The sequence below is a fragment of the Camelus dromedarius genome, chromosome 2 (assembly GCF_036321535.1).
Source record: "Camelus dromedarius isolate mCamDro1 chromosome 2, mCamDro1.pat, whole genome shotgun sequence".
Lineage (NCBI taxonomy): Eukaryota > Metazoa > Chordata > Mammalia > Artiodactyla > Camelidae > Camelus > Camelus dromedarius.
In genome coordinates, this window is record NC_087437.1 from 63,695,277 (window position 1) to 63,714,894 (window position 19,618).

Sequence of the window (19,618 nt, forward strand, 5' to 3'; positions counted from 1 at the left end):
TGTCCTGTTGTACATCAGCAGCCTGGATGTCTTGCTACATACATGAATGGAATAGGTTTTCTGTCGTATCTCAGGGGATGCTCATCACTCATCTTTCATTCCATTTCATTTTAATCAGCACGTATCTTAGTTTTCCTCAACTTTGCAGCAAGAGGTTCAGCTTATCTTGTAACATTCAGACATTTGAGATTCTTAGCAGTGTTTTCTTTTGAAAAATATAAGATTTGCAGTCTAGTAATTCTTTTGTTCTTTTATCAGTTATCAACAGATTTGTGCAGCTTGATTTTTTAATCCAAGCTATCCATTGTCCCCCTCCCTTCAAAAAAGCTTAGTGAAATAATAGACTTGAGTACAGAGTTTTATTTAGGCATATTTTAGATAAAGCTAAGTCTTGTCACGTTGTGGCTTCTGTAGACATAACTAATGTACAGTGTAATAATATTATAGAAAAAGCAAAGTAGAGTAGAAATAAAACCTAGGTTTTTGATCCTGGACATTACTTACTATTTTGGTCAAGTAGAGCAGCTCTTCTTAGCCTTAGTTTTCTCATCTGCAAGTAGAGATATCTGTCCTGCCCATCTTTCAGGATTATTGTTAGGCTCAAACAACACAATGATGGCTAGGGAAATGTAAATTCTAAAATACACCGCAATAGTTGTTACTGGATGAATAGGAAGGGGATTTGGAAAAACCTAATTCACTGGCTAGACGACCATTGAAATGGAGAGGAGATAGAGATCTCATCCGTGCACTGGAGATAAAAAAAACTAGGAAGCATTGGCAGGACTTGGAAACCTATTTGAGTTGAGAGTGAGGGAAAGGAAAGAGCAGTTGAATCTGACAGTGGGAGGTTGGGGATCAAGAGGCATGGTAGGTAAGAAGGAAGGAAAGGGTGAGCTTCCTATTGAGCATGCCATGTTTGGGATGCTGCTGATACACACAGATGGAAATGTCCAAAGGAATGTGGGCCTGGAGCTCAGAGTTCCGGGGTTAGAGATTGGACTGGGAACGCCCCTGTAATGAGGTCATGGGATGAGATCAGGTGGAGTCCAGGGGCAGAGCTTTGTGGAATGAATGTCTGTACTGATGAGCCTGCTGGGCATGAAGAGGCTCTCAGACCCTGGTTCCGTAGTCTGCGACGTTGCTCTCCTGTAGAATATGGAACATGGGAGATGTACACGTATTGCTCTTACCAGTTCGTGTATTAGGAAAGAGTTCCTTGGCATCTGATAAACTACTGGGTGAGAGTTACTCCTTAGGAAATCTCCTACAGACACACAAACTAAAAATGAACAAACAAAATACAAACAAGAACTTGCATTTTGTTAAATAGCCTTTAGCCAAGTTTAAAAGCTGAATGTTCATTCTTCAAATTCAGTTCTGCTGGCAGACATTGCTCTATTCTTACTGAAAGGCTCGTTTATATGAAGTAAAACTAATATTATTGATTTTTACTAATTCTCTTTTTCCCCCTTTTTTTCTCTCTAGATTTTACATTGTGCAATAGGTAAGTATGGAATTTCTCCCTCCTTACCCCTGTCACTTATGTACACTGGATTCTGCCTTTTTTAAGTCAGATTTTTAATCAGATTCTGGTTGAATATTGAAAAAACCTAAACTGTTTAATCATTATATATAAAATTTCTTAGGCTTTTGATTTCTAAAACCATAGATACTATTTAGATGTTATCACTGAACCCTGTATTAAATGTCATAGCTGTTTTGCTCTGTCAATTTCAAGAGGCCTCTCTTACGTTCTCAGTACAGGGGAAATAGAGAAACACTAGCATATTTATAAAAATGTGGCTTGGAGTGCTAGGCTTTGTTGAAAGCCCTCTCTGATCACTTAAATGTTATATTCTCTTTCCTTATCTCTTAAAATGGAGTACTGCTTGTATTGCCTACCTCCCAGATGAATATTTAACGTGTGAGAAGGACTGGAAAGTCTAAGTACGAAGGGTTTTACAAATGGTGAGGGATTTCTACTGAAAGCAGCTAGAGTGTATTTCCGTTTGGAGGGAAGGAGGACAGTCATCATATTCTGCCCTGGAACTGAGGCATGGCTTCTGGTCTGTGGTGGCTGGACTCCTAATCAAGCAGAAATCAGTTTTAAACAATTGACAGACCCTGTAGAGTAATCCCACAGTGGTTGCTGTGCATCACACTTAGCTCTCAGAGAGGGAATCTGAAGTTGATACTCACTGAGAAGCACCAAAGGTCTGAAAGCTCTGGAACTATGCATTCAAACCGCTATGGCCCTGATCAACATAACTGACAAATTGAGTACTCACTGTGTTAGGGCACCAGAGAGCTCAGAAATGAGGAGGCTTACAGACCAGGTGGGCACACAGTAACCTGTCCACTATGGGTCTTGAAGGGGTGACATGGTACCACTACTTTTAAGGAAGACGACACCTTCCTTATATAGGCTTGCACTTCGGCTGTTTTCCCACTAGAAGGAGGTCTACAATCAGGGATTTCTCAAATGATTTGTAGAATTTTGTTTGGTTTTTTTGGAAGGGGGTTAGAACTCATAGCTTTCATAGATGCTCGGAGGAGTGTATGATTCAGAAGGCTAAGAAGCTGCTTTAGCACCTTTAAGCAAGAGATTTGAAAGAAGCTTGGAGACTTATTTATCATATGGTCTGCTTTTCCAGAAAAGGGCAAGGGACCTGGGCAGGTCACAAGCCAGTAAATGGTGCAGCCTCGCTTGGACCCTGGCCAGTCTGAGCCAGAGCCGACCAGGCTGACTATTTTATGGTGTAGGGGTCTCAGCTAATGTATAGTCTCACATACATTTCCTTTTTGTCCTTTATAGTTTTGAGGTGAAAAGTTTTGTCCCATCTTAAATGCTGAAATTTGCAGAATGAGGGATACGTTCAGCCAGAGAGAGTTCTGGACCCATGTCTGGCCTTCTCCACATGACTGAACCCTGTGTCTGCATTCTCCCCCACTCTCTGAACTTTCGCTGCCTCTGTATAAAGCTCTTAGATGCGTGTTTTCTGAGCATGTGTATTATTATTTTGTTAATATTTCATTGTATCTTAATACCGAGATTCCTTTTTTCTTTAGCATATGTTTTCATGCATTTGTATATAATTTCTACCCCTGAAAATAAAGTTTCTGACAAGTATATTTATTCATTCATACCAAGAACAAGATGGAATGCCCACCAGGTGGGGCCAGACACTGTCAGGCAGTGGGAATAGAGAGGTAGACAGGCACAGGCTTAGGCTCAGGAAACCCACAGTCAAATGGGTGCCACTCCGAGCTCCTCTGGTGGGGTGCACTCTGAGGACTAGTATCCGTGTCACATTCTTCTCTGATGGTTCATTGACAGGTGTCCCTAGGGCTAAATGTGGTCCCTGATACCAAGGAGATGCTTGCTTTGAAATTCCTTCCTATTTTCTCATGAACCTTGTTCCATCAGTGATTCTCTCTCATGCATCATCACCCTTTGTCACCCACCTTTTCCTTCTCAGCTCACAAGATGCTCAGAGTGCTCCAGCCTAAAAATTTGTGACCTAACCTTTGACCCTGTCTTTCTCCCCTGTTACTACATAATTCCTTCGCATCCCTTTTACCAGATTTATGGTATTCTCTTTCCAATTCCACACTCCCATTTTTACCTTAACCCAGCAGGTGTGCTTCTGTCCCCCTAGTCCTGCTAAAATTGCGCTCTGGCCTAAAATCAGCACTTGTTTCTGTTAAATTTCGAAGACATATTTGGAGTTTACTGAACTTCTGAACTACATCGGGCACAGCTGATGACTCCTTTGTGACATCGTGGTCCTTTAGCTTACATTATACTGAGCCCTCCTTGGCTTTTCTGGTCCTCTGTGGTTCTTTTCTTTCTCTGGGGGCTTCTTTTTCTCTCCTTGCCCCTTAATTGTTGGTGTTCCCAGGGTGTGGCTTGGCTCATTGCTCTTATGACCGAACAGGCCCTCTGTGGGTGATCTCTTCCCTTCTCATGGTTTGAGATACTCATGACACTTACATCTCTAACTCCAAGCCATACCTGCATCCCAGACTCAGGTGCATCCAGTGACCTCCTGGATGTCCACTCCTAGATGTACACCTCCTCTTCCTCAGCATGACTCACCCTCCCACGCTTGTTCTGTCTCCCACATCCTTCTCATCAGGTGTTCCGCCGTCCATGCAGTCACGCAGCCTAGCCCTAGGGCTCACTGATCATGCCTCCTCTCCCTAACCCACACCCCCACATCCGGGTGGTCATCAGGCTTTCTCAGCTGTGTTTCCTAAGTGGTTCTCAGATTATCCTGTTTTTTCACCCCAATGCAGGGCTTGACTCTGTCTCATCTGGACTCCAGCTTGGGTCTTCCTGAACTTGTAGGCCTATAATATTAATAATTGGAGCATTTGCTATGTTCCAGTGCTTTACATTCCTTATCTGCTTACTTCCCATTTTACAGTTGACGAGACTGAGGCTTAGGTGGTTTTTTATCATCCTGCCAAAGTTCACAAAGCTAATAAGCCCTTACAGCCAGAAGTTGAACCTATGGCTTTGTGGCTCCAGTCCATGCTTCACAATCTTTGAGGGATGTAGTTAAACGGTAATTCTGAGCATGTCACTTATGTGCTTAAAACCCTTCTCTGGTTTAAACTTCATGATTTGGCCCCCACCCACCTTCCCAGCCTTACCTGTGTCCATCCGCTGCCTCCCACTCCATGTTTCATCAATCCTGACCTTCTTGTCCCCACCCCCCCGCCTCCATATACCATGCTGCTGCACCATTTCCTGCCTGTGGTCAGCGCCCAGGCGTTGTGCTCTGCCTGGAATGAGTAGCCCCACCCCCACCCCCACCCCTGCTTCAACTGACAACCTTCCCCTGTAAACTCCTACGACCCACTGGCTAGATTAGATGCCATTCCTCACTTTTCTGTAATACCCTGCAACTCGCTCTATTATCACACTTTCCACAATGTATTATGGTCTGTCACTGTATCTGTATCTCCCACCAACACTGAATTTTTTGAGAACAAGGACAGTTTCCTTTTGATTTCTGTATCCCAGCACCTAACAGTTTATGGCACCTAGTGGGAGCTAAGTGAACATTTGATCATAATCTTGTCAAATTGGTGAAATTTTCCAAAACGTGTTTCAAAATGTTTTCAGTTCCTTGAAAAAAATCAATGAGAAAAATAATAAATAAGCCGTTTCTAACGTTAGCCCTAAAGGCAATGCTTTATATTTTCACACAACTTAATTTTATTTTTGGAATGATGGCTTATTTTCCTGTGGCTTTCTGAAACTTTTCACTATAACAGCTTGGTCTTTTAGAAACTTGTTTTAGAGCCTTGAGATGTCTTTAGTTTACATGTTTTTGATGAGAAGTGTAGACCTCAGTCAGACCTGGATTATGGACTAGCTTTGACTTTCAAGAAGTAGCTCAATTTTTGTGTGCCTTTGTTTCTTTATCAATAAAAAGGGGATAACAATACCCACCTCTGGGGTTGTTGTGAAAATGAAATAGCACATACATGAGAAACACTTAACTTACTGTCTGAGACATGGCAATATTGAAAATTGCCCAATAAAATGGTAGCTGTTATTATTAACTAAAGCAATTTAATGTTATAGAATGTTTAAAGTTTTATTCTGCCCCTAATGTAATGTTCTACATTTAGATATATTTATGTAAGTCCATATTCTTAATTCTATTAAATTGCAATTTCTCTGTAAGTGAGTGCTTCAGGGCCACTTACTCTTAGTATGGATTGGAGTTGCTGCTTGTTCATGGTTGTAACAGTGCAGCTAGGCAAAAATAGCCTCCAGAAACAAACTAAAATTCCACATGAGGGGTTCATTTCTGTGAGGAAGTCAAGCCTCTGTCCTTCCCAAAGGGTTTCTGTGCCCCAAGTTCTTTAAAGTAGGTTGTTTGCTCTCCATTGATAACGTAGGAACAAGATTGCTTTTGCGGGGAGGAGGGCAAGTGACAGCCCTTTTGATCACAGGTTGGAGATGTATATTTTTTAAATTAAGACATAATTGCCATGTAACATTATATTAGTTTCAGGTGTACAACAAAATGATTTGATATGTGTATATATTGTGAGATGATCTCCAAAATTAATTAACATTCATCACCTCGTAAAGGTATTTTTTTCTCATGATAAGGACTTTTACTTTTAAGATCTACTCTCTTAGCGCCTTTCAAATATGCAATACAGTGTTATTAACTATAGACACTATGTTGTACATTAATCCCTGTGACTTATTTATGTTATAACTGGAAGCTTGTACCTTTTGACCACCTTCATCCATTCTGTCCACCCCCTGCCTCAGGCAACCACCAATCTGTTCTCTGTATCTTTGAGTTTGGGTTTTTTTAGATTTCACATTCAAGTGAGATCATACAGTATTTGTCTTTTTTCTCACACAGGATTTCTTAAATGCTGTGGTTGCAACCTTCAACCAAAGACTTGTAATACTTTCATTTATGCAGTGTTTTTCTTTTTGGAGATGAGAATTTAAAAGTCCAATTGGGATGTGTCTTTTACAGGACTGCAAGGAAGAGTTGTTTCTTTAATCATATGGTATAGTTTGTATTGAAAGCAGTATTATTAATTTTTCTGTGTTGTGCTTAAGATTAGACTGTGGAAGAGGCATATTGGATATGGTGATTCTCAGTTAACTCCAGAGTATGGTTATCCCACTTTGTTGGGATGGAAATTGGAGGTGGGGTGACTGGAACTGATACTCCTCCTAAGATGTTACATTGTGCATTTGGTGAACTTTTGTGTTGGAAATTATACTGTCAATATAAATAACTTTGGAAGTTCTCTTTTGATTGAAAACTGTAGAACAGGAGCTCAGTCATAGCCCAGAGGGTACTGTGTCTGAAGTTGAATATTAGCACTTTGATATCATCAACAGACAAGGACAGAAGCCCTTTCACTTAGATATCCCAGATTTGTAGTTTCAGATATTTGCTGTATGTTCCAGCTTGCACTCCTCTCTTAAATCTTTTATTTAATTATTTTTAAAAAGTGAACTTTAAGAAATTTGCAATCACCTTAATATCTGTGGATAACAAATGGCTTCAGATTGATTTTATTAAGTTACAAATTGGTGCCAAGGAGGAAGGAGCAGCTGCTGAGGAGGTGAGCACCAGAAGATCCCATCTCCTCCGACCAGAAATGTTTTCCCTCCCACCAGTTAGAGTAACTAAATCCTCTCCAAACCACAGTACCCCGTCGTCCTTGAGAGGTTCAAGCATTAACAGTCCGGTATTGTGAAGGAACCTCCATGACGTATTACTAAAACCAGACCCACAACCCCCCGTGTTGTGCAGAAGAGAATTCTGAAAGGGGAGCATCCCGGAGGGGAGTGGCAATTCCCCTGGGTTCGCTCACCTGGAATTCTGCTTTCACCCCTGTGCCCGGCCCTCAGGGGTATGGCTGGGCACAAAAACAAAACTGCGTTCTTTGGCTCCTCTTAGCTTAATTGACATTTTAAAAATGAACTTTACCAATAGTGAGGAAGAACAAAAAGGGGATGAATAACACAAACATGAATAAAAAATGGTTCAGATTTAGATCCAGAAGTTGCTTTCTGCCTGGGGGCGTGTTTAGTGGAAGGAGAAGCCTCTTGAGGTGTGGAAGTGGACTAACCTTGCCCAGCAGACCAGCGTGTGTCCGCTGTGTAGAGGCTGCCTGGGTGCCGGGGGGAGGCTAGAGGCCTGGTAGGAGGTTGCCAAAGTCAACCTTTATTTCCTTTCAGCTCTGTCTTTGTCATTTATTAAGTACAGTCATTTTCCAGCATCCTGATCCCGAAACTCTACCAAGACCATATGACCATGTTCAAACTGTAATCTCCCAAATCAGTTAAGCCCTTCAGACCAGCCTAGCTTAGTCTCCCTCTGCTTTGGCTCTTCCATCATTCTGTTGCCTCCTGATCACATTTTACCTCCTCCCCTCTAGACCGGGGGAGAAGAGGAAACAAAAACAGTTTTAGTGCCTGCACCTTCTGCTCCTGATACCCAAAGCTTCAGCCACTGTTCTCTGAATAAACTTTGCATTTTCACACTACATAATTTTGTATGTAAAATATCCTTTGCCTGAAACAGCCAGCTCTGTAAGTTGGTCTCTGTTCTGAGTGAATGTACTGAGATGAAGGGAAGGGAGAAGTATGCCCACCAGGAGCCCAAAAGTGCCTGAGCAGAGAAGGTGGGTCGGGACTTACCCAGAGTTCACGCATGCCGCGTGGCACCTAGCAAACACTCAGGAAGCTGTAGCAGCTCTTTCATTGATGATTAGTGGGCAAAACATAATCCCTTAGGGTTTCTGTGCCCAGTTGGCAATCAGAAGGGAAAGCAATGAAGAGAGTCTAGATCAAGGAATTTTACCTTCTGCCATCCTTGCAGGAACAGCTAGGGTTTGGTTTGAATGAAAACCTGTTATTGAGGAATTTAAAACATCTTCTCTGGAAGGTAAACCTATCTTGTTTTCCAGTCCATCAGGAACCAAACTAAGGCAAACCAACCCTACTGGAAACACAATTAGTTTGTGACAAGTCAGGCCTCAACCCTCTGGGTGTTAGTTTTCACATCTGAAGAGCTAGGAGTTGGACCAGATAATAGATGATCTATCTCTAGCATTCCTTACAGCTGGATGACCTGAAGTTCTGTGAAACTGATGTAGCTTCAGAGATGAAGGTCAGTTATCTAAGCAGTGATACGAAAGGAGGATATGCTGGATATTTAAATATACCTATGTATGAGTATTAGGAAACTTGTTCAAGTACAGTAGTTTTAGTATATTCTTCCACTCAATGCTTTTTAAAAATTGAAGTATAGTTTATATACAATAGTATGTAAGTTACAGGTGTACAATACAGTGATTCACAATCTTTAAAGATTATACTCCATATATAGTTATTATAAAATAGTGGCTATATTCCCTGTGCTGTACAATAGATCCTTATAGCTTATTTATTTTATACATAGGAGTTTGTACTTCTTAAGTCCCTCTCACCTTCCCCTCCCTACTGGTAACCACTAGTTTGTTCTCTGTATCTGTGAGTCTGTTTCTTTTTTGTTATATCCACTAGTATGTTGTATTTTTTTTTAGATTCCACATACAAGTGATATCATATAGTATTTTCTTTCTCTGTATGACTTGTTTCACTTAGTATAGTACTCTCCATGTTGCTGCAAATGGCAAAATTTTCATTCTTTTTTATGACTAAGTAGTATTCCATTGTGTGTGTGTGTGTGTGTGTGTGTGTGTGTGTGTGTGTGTGTGTGTGTGTGTATGTGTATTCCACATCTTTATCCAGTCATCTGTTGATGGACATTTAGATTGCTTCCATATCTTGGCAATTGTAAACAATGCTGCTATGAACATTAGGGTGCATTATTTTTTCAAATTAATGTGTTTGTTTTTTTCAGGTATATACCCAGAAGTGGAATCGCTGGGTCATATGGTACTTCTATTTTTAGTTTTTTGAGAAACTTCCATACTGTTCTCCACAGTGGCTGCACCAATTTACATTCCCAACAACAGTGTGCAAGGGTTCCCTTTTCTCCACATCCTCACCAATATTTGTTATTTGTGTTCTTTTTGATGATAGCCATTCTGACAGGTGTGAGGTAATATCTCATTGTGGTTTTGATTTGCATTTTCCTGGTGATTAGTGATGTTGAACATCTTTTCATGTCCTCTTTAGAAAAATGTCTGTTCAGGTCTTCTGCCCGTTTTTTAATCAGGTTATTTGTTTCTTTGATGTTGAGCTGTATAGGCTGTTTATATATTTTGGATATTAACCCCTTATCTGTCATATCATTTGCAAATGTTTTCTACCATTCAGCAGGTTGTCTTTTTGTTTTGTCGGTGGTTTCCTTTGCTGTGAAAAAGCTTTTAAGTGTAATTAGATCCCATTTGTTTATTTTTGCTCTCTCGGTGCATTTGGAAAGCCCCATCAGAGAGCAGAATTGGGATAGGAGATGGGCACACATGCACACTTTCCATAGCATACATTTATTTACCCATGATCATCACTAGATGGCGCACTTGTATTAGCAAAGAGACATTCTTGGAAGTTAAGGACCTCTGGAGGACATCTAATAAAAATAGACAGTAATGAATCAGTAGCTGAAACTGAAGAATGAGCAAGTTAACCAGGGAAAAGAGAAGTGGATGGTTTTCCATCACTGTCTCATGACTTGATCATTAATATTTTAGGTAACAAAATCTGAAACTTTCTGCATTGCCCTGGAGATTATCTTATAAGTATTCCTTAATTGTAGGTACAAGGTATCTTTAAAATAAAAAATTTACTTAATTTGCTTAATTAAAAAGGTAGAGGCAAACAAAGTATCTCTGAAGTTCTCTGGTCAGATGGTTTATGACAGTCTGAAGTCAGTAAACCTGCCTCTTATGTTCTTAGCTTCGAAAGAAAGGTTAGTCCAACAAAGCTAGAAACACCGAGTGACTGAATTAATTCCATTGAACCAAAAAGTGAAAGTTTGAGTCATCTTTTAACAAAAGAATTCTTTGATTTATGATTCTGTGGCAGGAGTTGAATGGTTAAATAATGTGTTAATAAAGGAAGCAAGAACACTTTGGAATATCTGTATAATATGGTCTGTCTTTAATAGTTCTGTACAGCTTTCCTGGGGAAGAAATTTACCCTCTTACTTCATCTTGAACATTCTTCCACTAATATTTTTCTTTTCATAACAGTTCCGACCTCATGTTCTTTCAGTTTGCAATCTGCATTTGAGAGTCATCCGTATCTTTGCATGGTTTGATAGTCCATTCTTCTTTATTTCTAAGTAGTATTCTACCATATAAATGTACAGTTAGTTTATCCATTTACTTATTGAAGGACGTCTTCTTTGCTTCTGATTTGGGATTGTTATGAATAAAGATACTGTAAATGGTCATGTGCTGGTTTTGTGTGGATAAAATTTTTTTTTGCATTTTCATATCACTTGAGTATTTACCAAGTAGCCCAATTATTGGATCATATAGCGAGACTGTTTAGCTTTGTAAGAAATTGCCAAACTGTTCCACCTAGCTGCGCCATTTTGCATTCCCATCAGCAACGAATGAGAGTTCCTGTTACTCTGCAGCCTCACCAGCAGTTGGTATCTTGGATTTTAGCAATTCTAATGTGTGTGCAGTGATTTCCTTTATTTTAATGTTCATTTCTTAAATGACAAATGATGTGGACATTTTTTCATACTCTTATTTGCCATTTGTATATCTTCTTTGATGAGGTTTCTGTTTAGATATTTTGCCCATTTTTTAACTGAGTTGTTTGTTTTTATTAAGATTTTAAAATTCTAACTATATTTTGGATACAAATCCTTTATCAGAGATGTGTTTAGCACATGTTTTCTCCCAGTCTGTGACTTGTCTTTTCATTCTCTTTATAGTCTCCTTCACAAAGCAAAAGTTTTTAATTTTAATAAATACCAGTGTAACCAACTTAACAAAAGTTTAGCTTAAAACCAATTAACTTAACACTTAACCAGCTTAAAACCGAAAAATTGCTTTTGTGAAGGAATTTTTTCTTTCATGGATTGTGCTTTTGATGTTGTATCTAAAAACTTATTACCAAACCCAAGATTACATAGATTTTCTCCTGTGTTTTCTTCCTGAAGTTTTGTAGCTTTACACTGTAGAGATAGGTCTGTGATCCATTTTGAGTTAATTTTTGTGAAAAATACTTAGTCTGTGTCTAGATTCATTTTTTTGATATGGACATTTAGTTGTTCTAGCACCATTTATTAAAAAAGATTATCCTTTCTCCATTGAATTGTCTTTGTGCCTTTGTTGAAGATAAGTTGATATATTTGCATGGGTTTATTTTTAGGCTCTCTATTCTGTTCTGTTGATCTAAATGTCTATTATTTTGCCAATACCATACTTTTTTATATCTACAAAGTAGCTTCCTAGGATTTTTTGGATTTTTTTTTTTTTTCAGTGGAGGTACTGGGGAGTAACCCAGGATGTTGTGCATGCTAAGCATACACTCAATCACTGAGCTGTTACCCCCACTTTGCTTCCTGGGATTCTGATTGAGATTGGGTTGAACCTGTAAGTCATGTTGGGAAGAACTGACATCTTAACAGTACTGAGTCATTGAACCCACAAACATGGAATAACTCTCTGTTTATTAAGAACGTCTTTGATTTTTTTCAATCATTGTTTTGCAGTTTTCCACATAAAAATCCTGTACCTATTTTGTTAGATTTGTACCAAAGTATTTCCTTTTTTTAATGTTATTACAAATTTATTTTTTAATTTCAAATTCTAATTATTCATTGCTAGTATGTAAGAAAGCAATTGCCTTTTTATATATTGACCTTGTATCCTGCAACCTTGCTATACTTGCTTGTTAATTCCAGGAGGTCTTTTTTTTTTTTTTTTTTTTTTTCTGGTAGATTCTTGGGGATTTTCTGCATAGATAATCATGCTGTCTGTGAATAAAGATGGGTTTTTTTCTTCCTTTCCAATTTGTATACTTTACTTCTTTTTCATCTTACTGCACTAGCTAGGGCTTCCAGTTTGACATTCATTGTGTTCTCTACTCAGTATGATAAAGCCCTTCCCACATCAGTTCTTCTTCCAAACCAATTTTGAACGGATACACACTTTCTACTTCATATTCACTAGCAGGGTGTAAAATTCAGTATTTAACCATAAGATTGTTCTAGATTTTTTTTTTTTTTTTAGGTCTTCTATATCCTCATGTTTTGTCTGCTTGACTTGTGTTTCACTGAGTGGGAATGTTAAAGTCTCCAGCTATTAATGTGTTTTCTAATTTTCCTTCCTTCTTCCATAGCTTCTGCTTTAACAAAGATAGTTGCTGCTATTTAGTGTTAGGTATTCGTTATTTGGTGAAAGATATTTGTAATTGTTACATCTTCATTGTGAATCATGGCTGTTAGGACTGAAAAATGTCTTTTACTTGTGTTCTTTCTGAATCACTTTTGTATTAATGTAGAGTTGGGCCTTGTTTCGTGACTTAATTTGAAATCTCTTTCCTTTAGTAGGTGAATTAAGTCCATTTACAGTTCTTGAAATGATAATATGTTTGGTTTTTCTCTGTCACATTTTCATTGTAATTGCTACATATACTATATTTGCTGTGTTTACGTACATGATATGTTTTCTTTGCTTTTTAAAATATTTATTTTAGTGTTTAGAAGGGTTTGCTATTGTTCCAGTTGTTACCTTCGTATTTATACCTTTGTAAAGGCCCCCATAGTCTTCTGTTTTCTTATTTTACCTGTTACTGTCTAGTTTGTCAGGTTTTAAGATTTCTTTGGACTCTCACCTATCGCCAGTAGAACAAACAGTGAGCTTATTCTGCCTTCTTCTTTGCCACCTCCTCGTCCCATTTTTTTACTTATTTTATTTTTACTTTATCAAAACACAGAAGATTTTTATATTATTCTTCTCCCCATCCCCATTTTGTTTAAGTCTACACTTAAAAATATTAAATGTTTATTATCAGTCTTTTTCCTGTTAACGTTGGTTGGATGAAACTCACCCTCTTGTAGTGTTAGGGACTATGAAGGGTCTGAGATTTTTTATCTTACTTGTAAGTTAACAAGTTAGCTGGTTACTGTTTCATGGATGCTGGCAGCATGTAGTGGTTTGTGTTATAGGAGAGGAACATGGAACTTGGGGAATATATTGCTTTTATGGTAAGTGGAAGCAAACTTGCTCTTTATTTTAGGGGTGGATGCTACCTTATCCCTCAAGGTTACTCCGTGCAAACACAAACCTAAGAAATGACCTGAGTAAAAAGTAGTCAGGCCTTGTCCAGAGCTGGTGGGCACAGTATTTCCCTAGTTCATACATGTTTAAGACTTTGTATACAGATTTGATATTTAAAGTGCTGATTTGCTAGATATAAAATCCTTAGTTCACACTTTCTTCCCTTGAATTTCTTAAAAATATTGCCCCATTATTGCCTTGCTTATATGTTTCTCCTGGGAAGTCTGATGCCAACCTAATTGTCTTGCCCTTTTAAGATAGTCTGTCTTTTTACCTGAGAACCATAAGGATTTTCTCCACCTTTATTGAGGTAGAAAAATTATATATATTTACAGTATACAATGTGGTATTTCAATATAAATAAAAATTGTTAAATGATTACCACGATGAAGCTAATTAACACACCTCACAGTTATTGGGGGGTTTTTTTTCCCTCATACTGAGAATGTTTACGATTACTCTTTTAGCAAATTTCAGGCTTACAGTATAATGGTATTAACTACAGTCACTATAGTGCACATTAGTTCTCCAGAACTTACTCATTCTGCACAACTGAATCTTTGTGTTCTTTGACCAACACCTCGGCTTTTCCCCTATCCCACAGCTCTTGGTAACCACCATTCTGTTCTTTTCTTCTATGCGTTTGACTTTTTTTTAAGATTCCTCCTATGAATGAGATCATGCAGTATTTCTCTTTCTTGTCTGGCTTATTTCATTTAGTATAATGTCTGGGTTTACCCATGTTGTTGCAAGTGACAGAACTTCCTTCTCTTTTAAGGCTGAATAATATTCAAAGGTATGTGTATCACATTCTTTTTACCCATTCATCCATCTTTAAACACTTAGGTTGATTACATATCTTAGCTGTTATGAATAATGCTGCAATGAACAAGGGAGTGCAGGCATCTCTAAGATATTGATTTCATTTCCTTTGTGTATATACCCAGAAGTGGCATTGCTGGATCATGTGGTAATTCTATTTTAAAATTTTTGAAGAATCTCCCTACCATCTTCTGTAATGGCTGTACCAATTTATATTTCTACCAACAATGTATAAGAACTCCTTTTTCTCCACACCCTCGCCACCACTGTTTATCTTTTAGCTTTTTTATAATAGCCTTTTAAATGGGTGTGAAGTGGTATCTCTTGTAGTTTTGATTTGCATTTCCCTAATGGTTAATGTTGTTGAGCTTTTTTTCATGTACCTGTTGGCCATTTGTACGTCTTCTTTTGAGAAATGCCTATTCAGGTCTTTTGCTTATTTTCTACTTGGGTATTTGTTTTCTTGCTATTGAGTTGTTTGAGTTCCTTATATATTTCGGATATTAGCTCCTTATCAAATGTATTATTTGCAAATATTTTCTCCCATCATGTCGGTTGTCTTTTCATTCTGTTGATTGTTTCCTTTGCTGTACAGAAGCCTTTTAGTTTGATGCAATCCCATTTGTCTAATTTTTATTTTGTTGCCTGTGCTTTGGGGATTATGTCCAAAAAAAGTTGCCCAAACCATTGTCAAGAAGCTTTTTCCCTGTACTTTCATCTAGTAGTTTTATAATTTCAGATCTTATATTTTAAATCTTTAATTCATTTTGAGTTGATTTTTTACATGGTCTGGCATAAGGGTCTACTTTGTTTCCTCTGCATGTGGATATACAATTTTCCCAGCACCATCACTGGAGAGACTGTTCTTTCCCTGTTATGCGTTTTTGGCAACTTTTTCAAAGATAAGTTGACGATAAGTGTATGCTCTTATTTCTGGGCTCTCTGTTCTGTTCCGTTGGTCTATATGTTTGTTCTATGCCAGTGCCATGTTGTTTTGATTACCAAAGCTTTATAGTATATTTTGAAATCAGGTAGTGTGATGCCTCCAGCTTTGTAGTTTGTTTGTTTTGGGTTGTTTTGCTTGTTTGTTTTTGCTCAAGATTGCTTTGGCTTTTCAAGGTTCTTTGTGGCTCCATATGAATTTTAGGATTTTTTTTCTATTTCTGTAAAAAAAATACCATTGGAATTTTGAAAGGAATTACATTGACTCTATAGATCATTTTGGGTGGTGTGGATATTTTAACAATATTAATTCTTTCAAAGGATATCTTTCCATTTATTTGTGTCTTCAATTTCTTTTATCGGTGTTTTATAATTTTCAGTGTACAGATCTTCTATCTCCTTAGTTAAATTTATTCCAAAGTATTTTAATATTTTTTGGTGCTATTGTAAATATGATTGTTTTCTTAATTCTTTTTTGGATAGTTCATTATTAGTGTGTAAAAACACAACTGATTTTTCTTTGTTGATTTTGTGTCCTGAAACTTTAATGAACAGTTTTTTTTTTGGGGGGGTGGAATTTAGAGTTTTCTGCATAGAAGATCATGTTATTTGCAAACAAAAATAATTTTCCTTCTTTCTTTCTGGTTTGAATGCCTTTCATTTCTTTTTCTTGCATAGTTACTATGGGTAGGATTTCCTGTACTGTATTGAAAATAAGTGGTGAAAGTTGGCATCTTTGTCTTGTTCCTTATCTTAGAGAAAAAGCTTTCAGCTTTTCACCATGGAATATGATGTTAGCTGTGGGTTTGTCATAAATGACCTTTATTATATTGAGATTCATTCCTTCTGTACCTAATTTGTTGAGATTTTTTTTTCATGAAAATGTTCTGAATTTTGTCTGATGCTTTTTTGCGTCTATTGAGATGACTGTGATCTGCCCTCTTGGCGCAGCAGGCAGCGCGTCAGTCTCATATTGAGATGACTGTGTGATTTTTATCCTTTATTTTGTTAATGTAGTGTATTGCATTTATTGATTTTCATATGTTGAATCATTCTTGCATTCCAGGAATACATCGCATTTGATCATGGTGTGTCATCCTTTTAAAGTACTGTTGAATTGGTTTGCTAGTATTTATTGATGATTTTTGCATCTGTGTCCATCAGATATATTGGCCTATCATTTCCTTTTCTGAGTTTAGAGGTGTTCTCTTCAATTTTTTGGAAGAGTTTGAGAGTCACATTAAATCTTCTTTAAATGTTTGGTAGAACTCAACTAGTAAAGCTGTCAGTTCCTAGGCTTTCCTCATTAGGAGGTTTTTGATTATGGATTCCATCTCCTTACTCATTAGTCTGTTCAGATGTTCTTTCTTCTCGATTCAGTCTTAATAGGTTGTATTTCTGGGATTTATCCATTTCTTCTAGCATGGCATATAAATGTTTCTGCTAGTCTCTTGAGATCCTTTGTATTTCTGTGGTATCAGCTGTAATGTCTCTTTTTTCACTTATAATTTTATTTATTTGATTCTTTTTTTCTTAGTCTAGCTAAAGATTTGTCAATTTTATCTTTTATTAAAAACAGCTTAGTTTCATTCTTTTCTATTGTTTTTCTAGTTCTATTTTATTTACTTCTGCTCTAATCTTTATTATCTCCTTCCTTCCGATAACTTCGGGCTGTCAATTTTTCGCTCTCATTTGTATTATAGGGATGCGAATTTCCTCCTCTCTCTCTTCTCCTTCTCCATTCACTCACCAGCAGACATCTCCTTCCCTTTTTACCTATTCCTTCCCCAGAAGTAATGCCTTTTTGAGATTGCCACTCACGTCCCACAGATTTAAGTAATTCCCTTCTCCGTAGTTAGTAGTCTAATTGACAAGGTGTTTTTCTCAGAGTTTTTGTGCTTAGAGTGGACTTCCTCTTCCTGGGGGAATTTTAAGCTCAAATGTAGGCCCTTTGTTCCTTTCTTCTTGCTAACAAGCTATTTTTCCAAACTCTGACTTTCCATAAAGATTTGCAGTGGGGCTCAAGACATTGCTTTGCTGGAATTTGGTCTTTATATTTCTGCTTAAATGTGATTTGAGCTTGTAGTCATCTGTATCTTTTAGTTGTGCTGAACATGTAGGCTTCATATAGCTTTATTTGTTATTGATGGTCTATATAGATTTTTGGAGGATATATAGTATTCATTATATAGATATGTTGTGATTTTTAACCGGTGCTCTCTTTGAGTGTTTAGGTAGCTTTAAAATGTGCAAATTACAACTACACCTATAGCTAAACCTTTGTAGAACTGTGACTAGTCTCTGTTGATAAATATATAGAAATAGGTCAAAGGTATTGACTTTTTGCTAATGCTTACTTCCCATTGCCCTTCAGAAAACCTCCAAGCATTTATTGAGTTTCTGCTGGGTGACTGGCACTGCACTGACTAAGCACCAAGAATACAAATATCAGCAGACCCCATCCTGCTCTCAAGCCAAAGGCACAGACATGAAGCACAATGTGACAAAAGTTTTGCTCAAAGGATAAGTTCAAAGGAATCTAGGAGTACAGAAGGAGAGGTGATGGTGCTTTTTGGAACCTTTTGCCATTGGCAACAAATTCACCTCTGTCTTCATGGAATAGTTCCTCAGCTTTCTTACCTTAATGGAAACCTGATGCTCCATAAGGATAGCACTCCCCTTGCTGCCCCTCATAGTAGGGATGTTTATTCACTCGTCCACCTGCCCATTCTCTCTCCAAGCTCTCTTCCTATGCTTTAGGTCATAGGCACCTATCCTTGGATTCTTTCGTGGGCTCTTCTTTCTCCCCATGTCCCTCAAATATTGGTGTTCCTGGGCTTTTGTCCTTAGTCATCTTCTTCTTCCCTTGTGCAGTCTCTCTCTTTGACCTCACCATACCTTCCTCATAGCTTCACTGGCTCCCATATATTCTCTTCTGGGCCACACCCATCTTCTGAGTTTCCATTCCAGCTGCCCAGTTGGACATTGCCACTTGGTTACTCTGCACACAACACAAACTCAACATGTATAAAGCTTAAGTCATCATTTTATGGGTCAGACCTGCTTTTTCTCCTATTCTCTGGATCTCTTATTGGCATTCCCAGTTTATACTAGCTGCCTAATCAGAAACCTGGGGGTAAGCCTTGACTCCTCTCTTCTTTGCCTTTTGCACCATTTATCCTCTGCGTCTCACTCTCTCTTTCCCTTGAGGAGACGTTGTTTCTCTGCCTCTCCATGTTTTTATTCTCTCTTTGCTCTCATGTCCTACTCTGAAATCTTGCTACTCCTCTTTCTCTTCTTGCCTTTTCTTCTCCCCCTCTGTTTTTCCTTATTCTTCAGTTTTGCTCATTTTCTCCATTTCTCTTTATCCACTTTCTTCCTCATTTGTCCCCTCTGCATTTCCTGTTCTCAGGCTCTTCTCAGCCCTCACTGCCCAGATATGGTCATGCTCCTGCTCTTCTTCCTTTAGAGAATTTGAGTTAGGATGAGACAGCCTGAGGCCAGAGTGCCATTTCTAAATTCCTGGGGCAGGGGAGAATGGGGTGGGCAAAGTATCAAATACTTCTAGACTAGAAGCCAACTTACTGTTTTCTCCCCTTCCCCTTGTACACCAAAAGGTACACTGTTGTTTGTCTTCTGGACACACATGGGTGTTCAAACAACAGCTCTGGAGTGCTTTGAAAGCCACAAACAGTTAAAACACTGGTGCAGAAAACACCCCCAGAAAGCTTCCAATTTGATAAAAGAGGTCCAAATGATTAGGAATGAGGGCTTTAAAGGAATATCAGTCAGTGAGCATTAGCTAATCTTGGTGTATATAATGGCGGCTCTTTTTCACAGCCTTCTTGAGGCTGGATTCATCTTTAGCTTTTATCACAGTTGTAACTTTGAGGTGCATAACTAGCAATTCCAGGAGGCAGTTGAGTTGAATAAAGAGTGTTTTGAATTCTTAAGTTACTCTGTTAATGACAGCTGCTCAGAAAGGAATCAAGAGTCTATAAATAATGGCAGATTAGCACCTTGAATAGACTGTTAGGAATCAAATAGACAGCTTGTTCTTATGATAGATTTTTGGAACTGGAATGTGTTATTTCTT

General features: G+C 38.1%; 1 protein-coding gene across 1 annotated transcript in view; it reads left to right on the top strand.

Moving 5' to 3' along the window:
- The window catches only part of HACD2 (3-hydroxyacyl-CoA dehydratase 2), an 88,356-nt gene that overhangs the window by 16,637 nt on the left and 52,101 nt on the right, over positions 1–19,618 (top strand). The window contains exon 3 of the mRNA XM_031454617.2: positions 1,489–1,507. Coding sequence (XP_031310477.1) covers positions 1,489–1,507 — 19 coding nt within the window. The remainder of the gene's footprint in view (positions 1–1,488; positions 1,508–19,618) is intronic.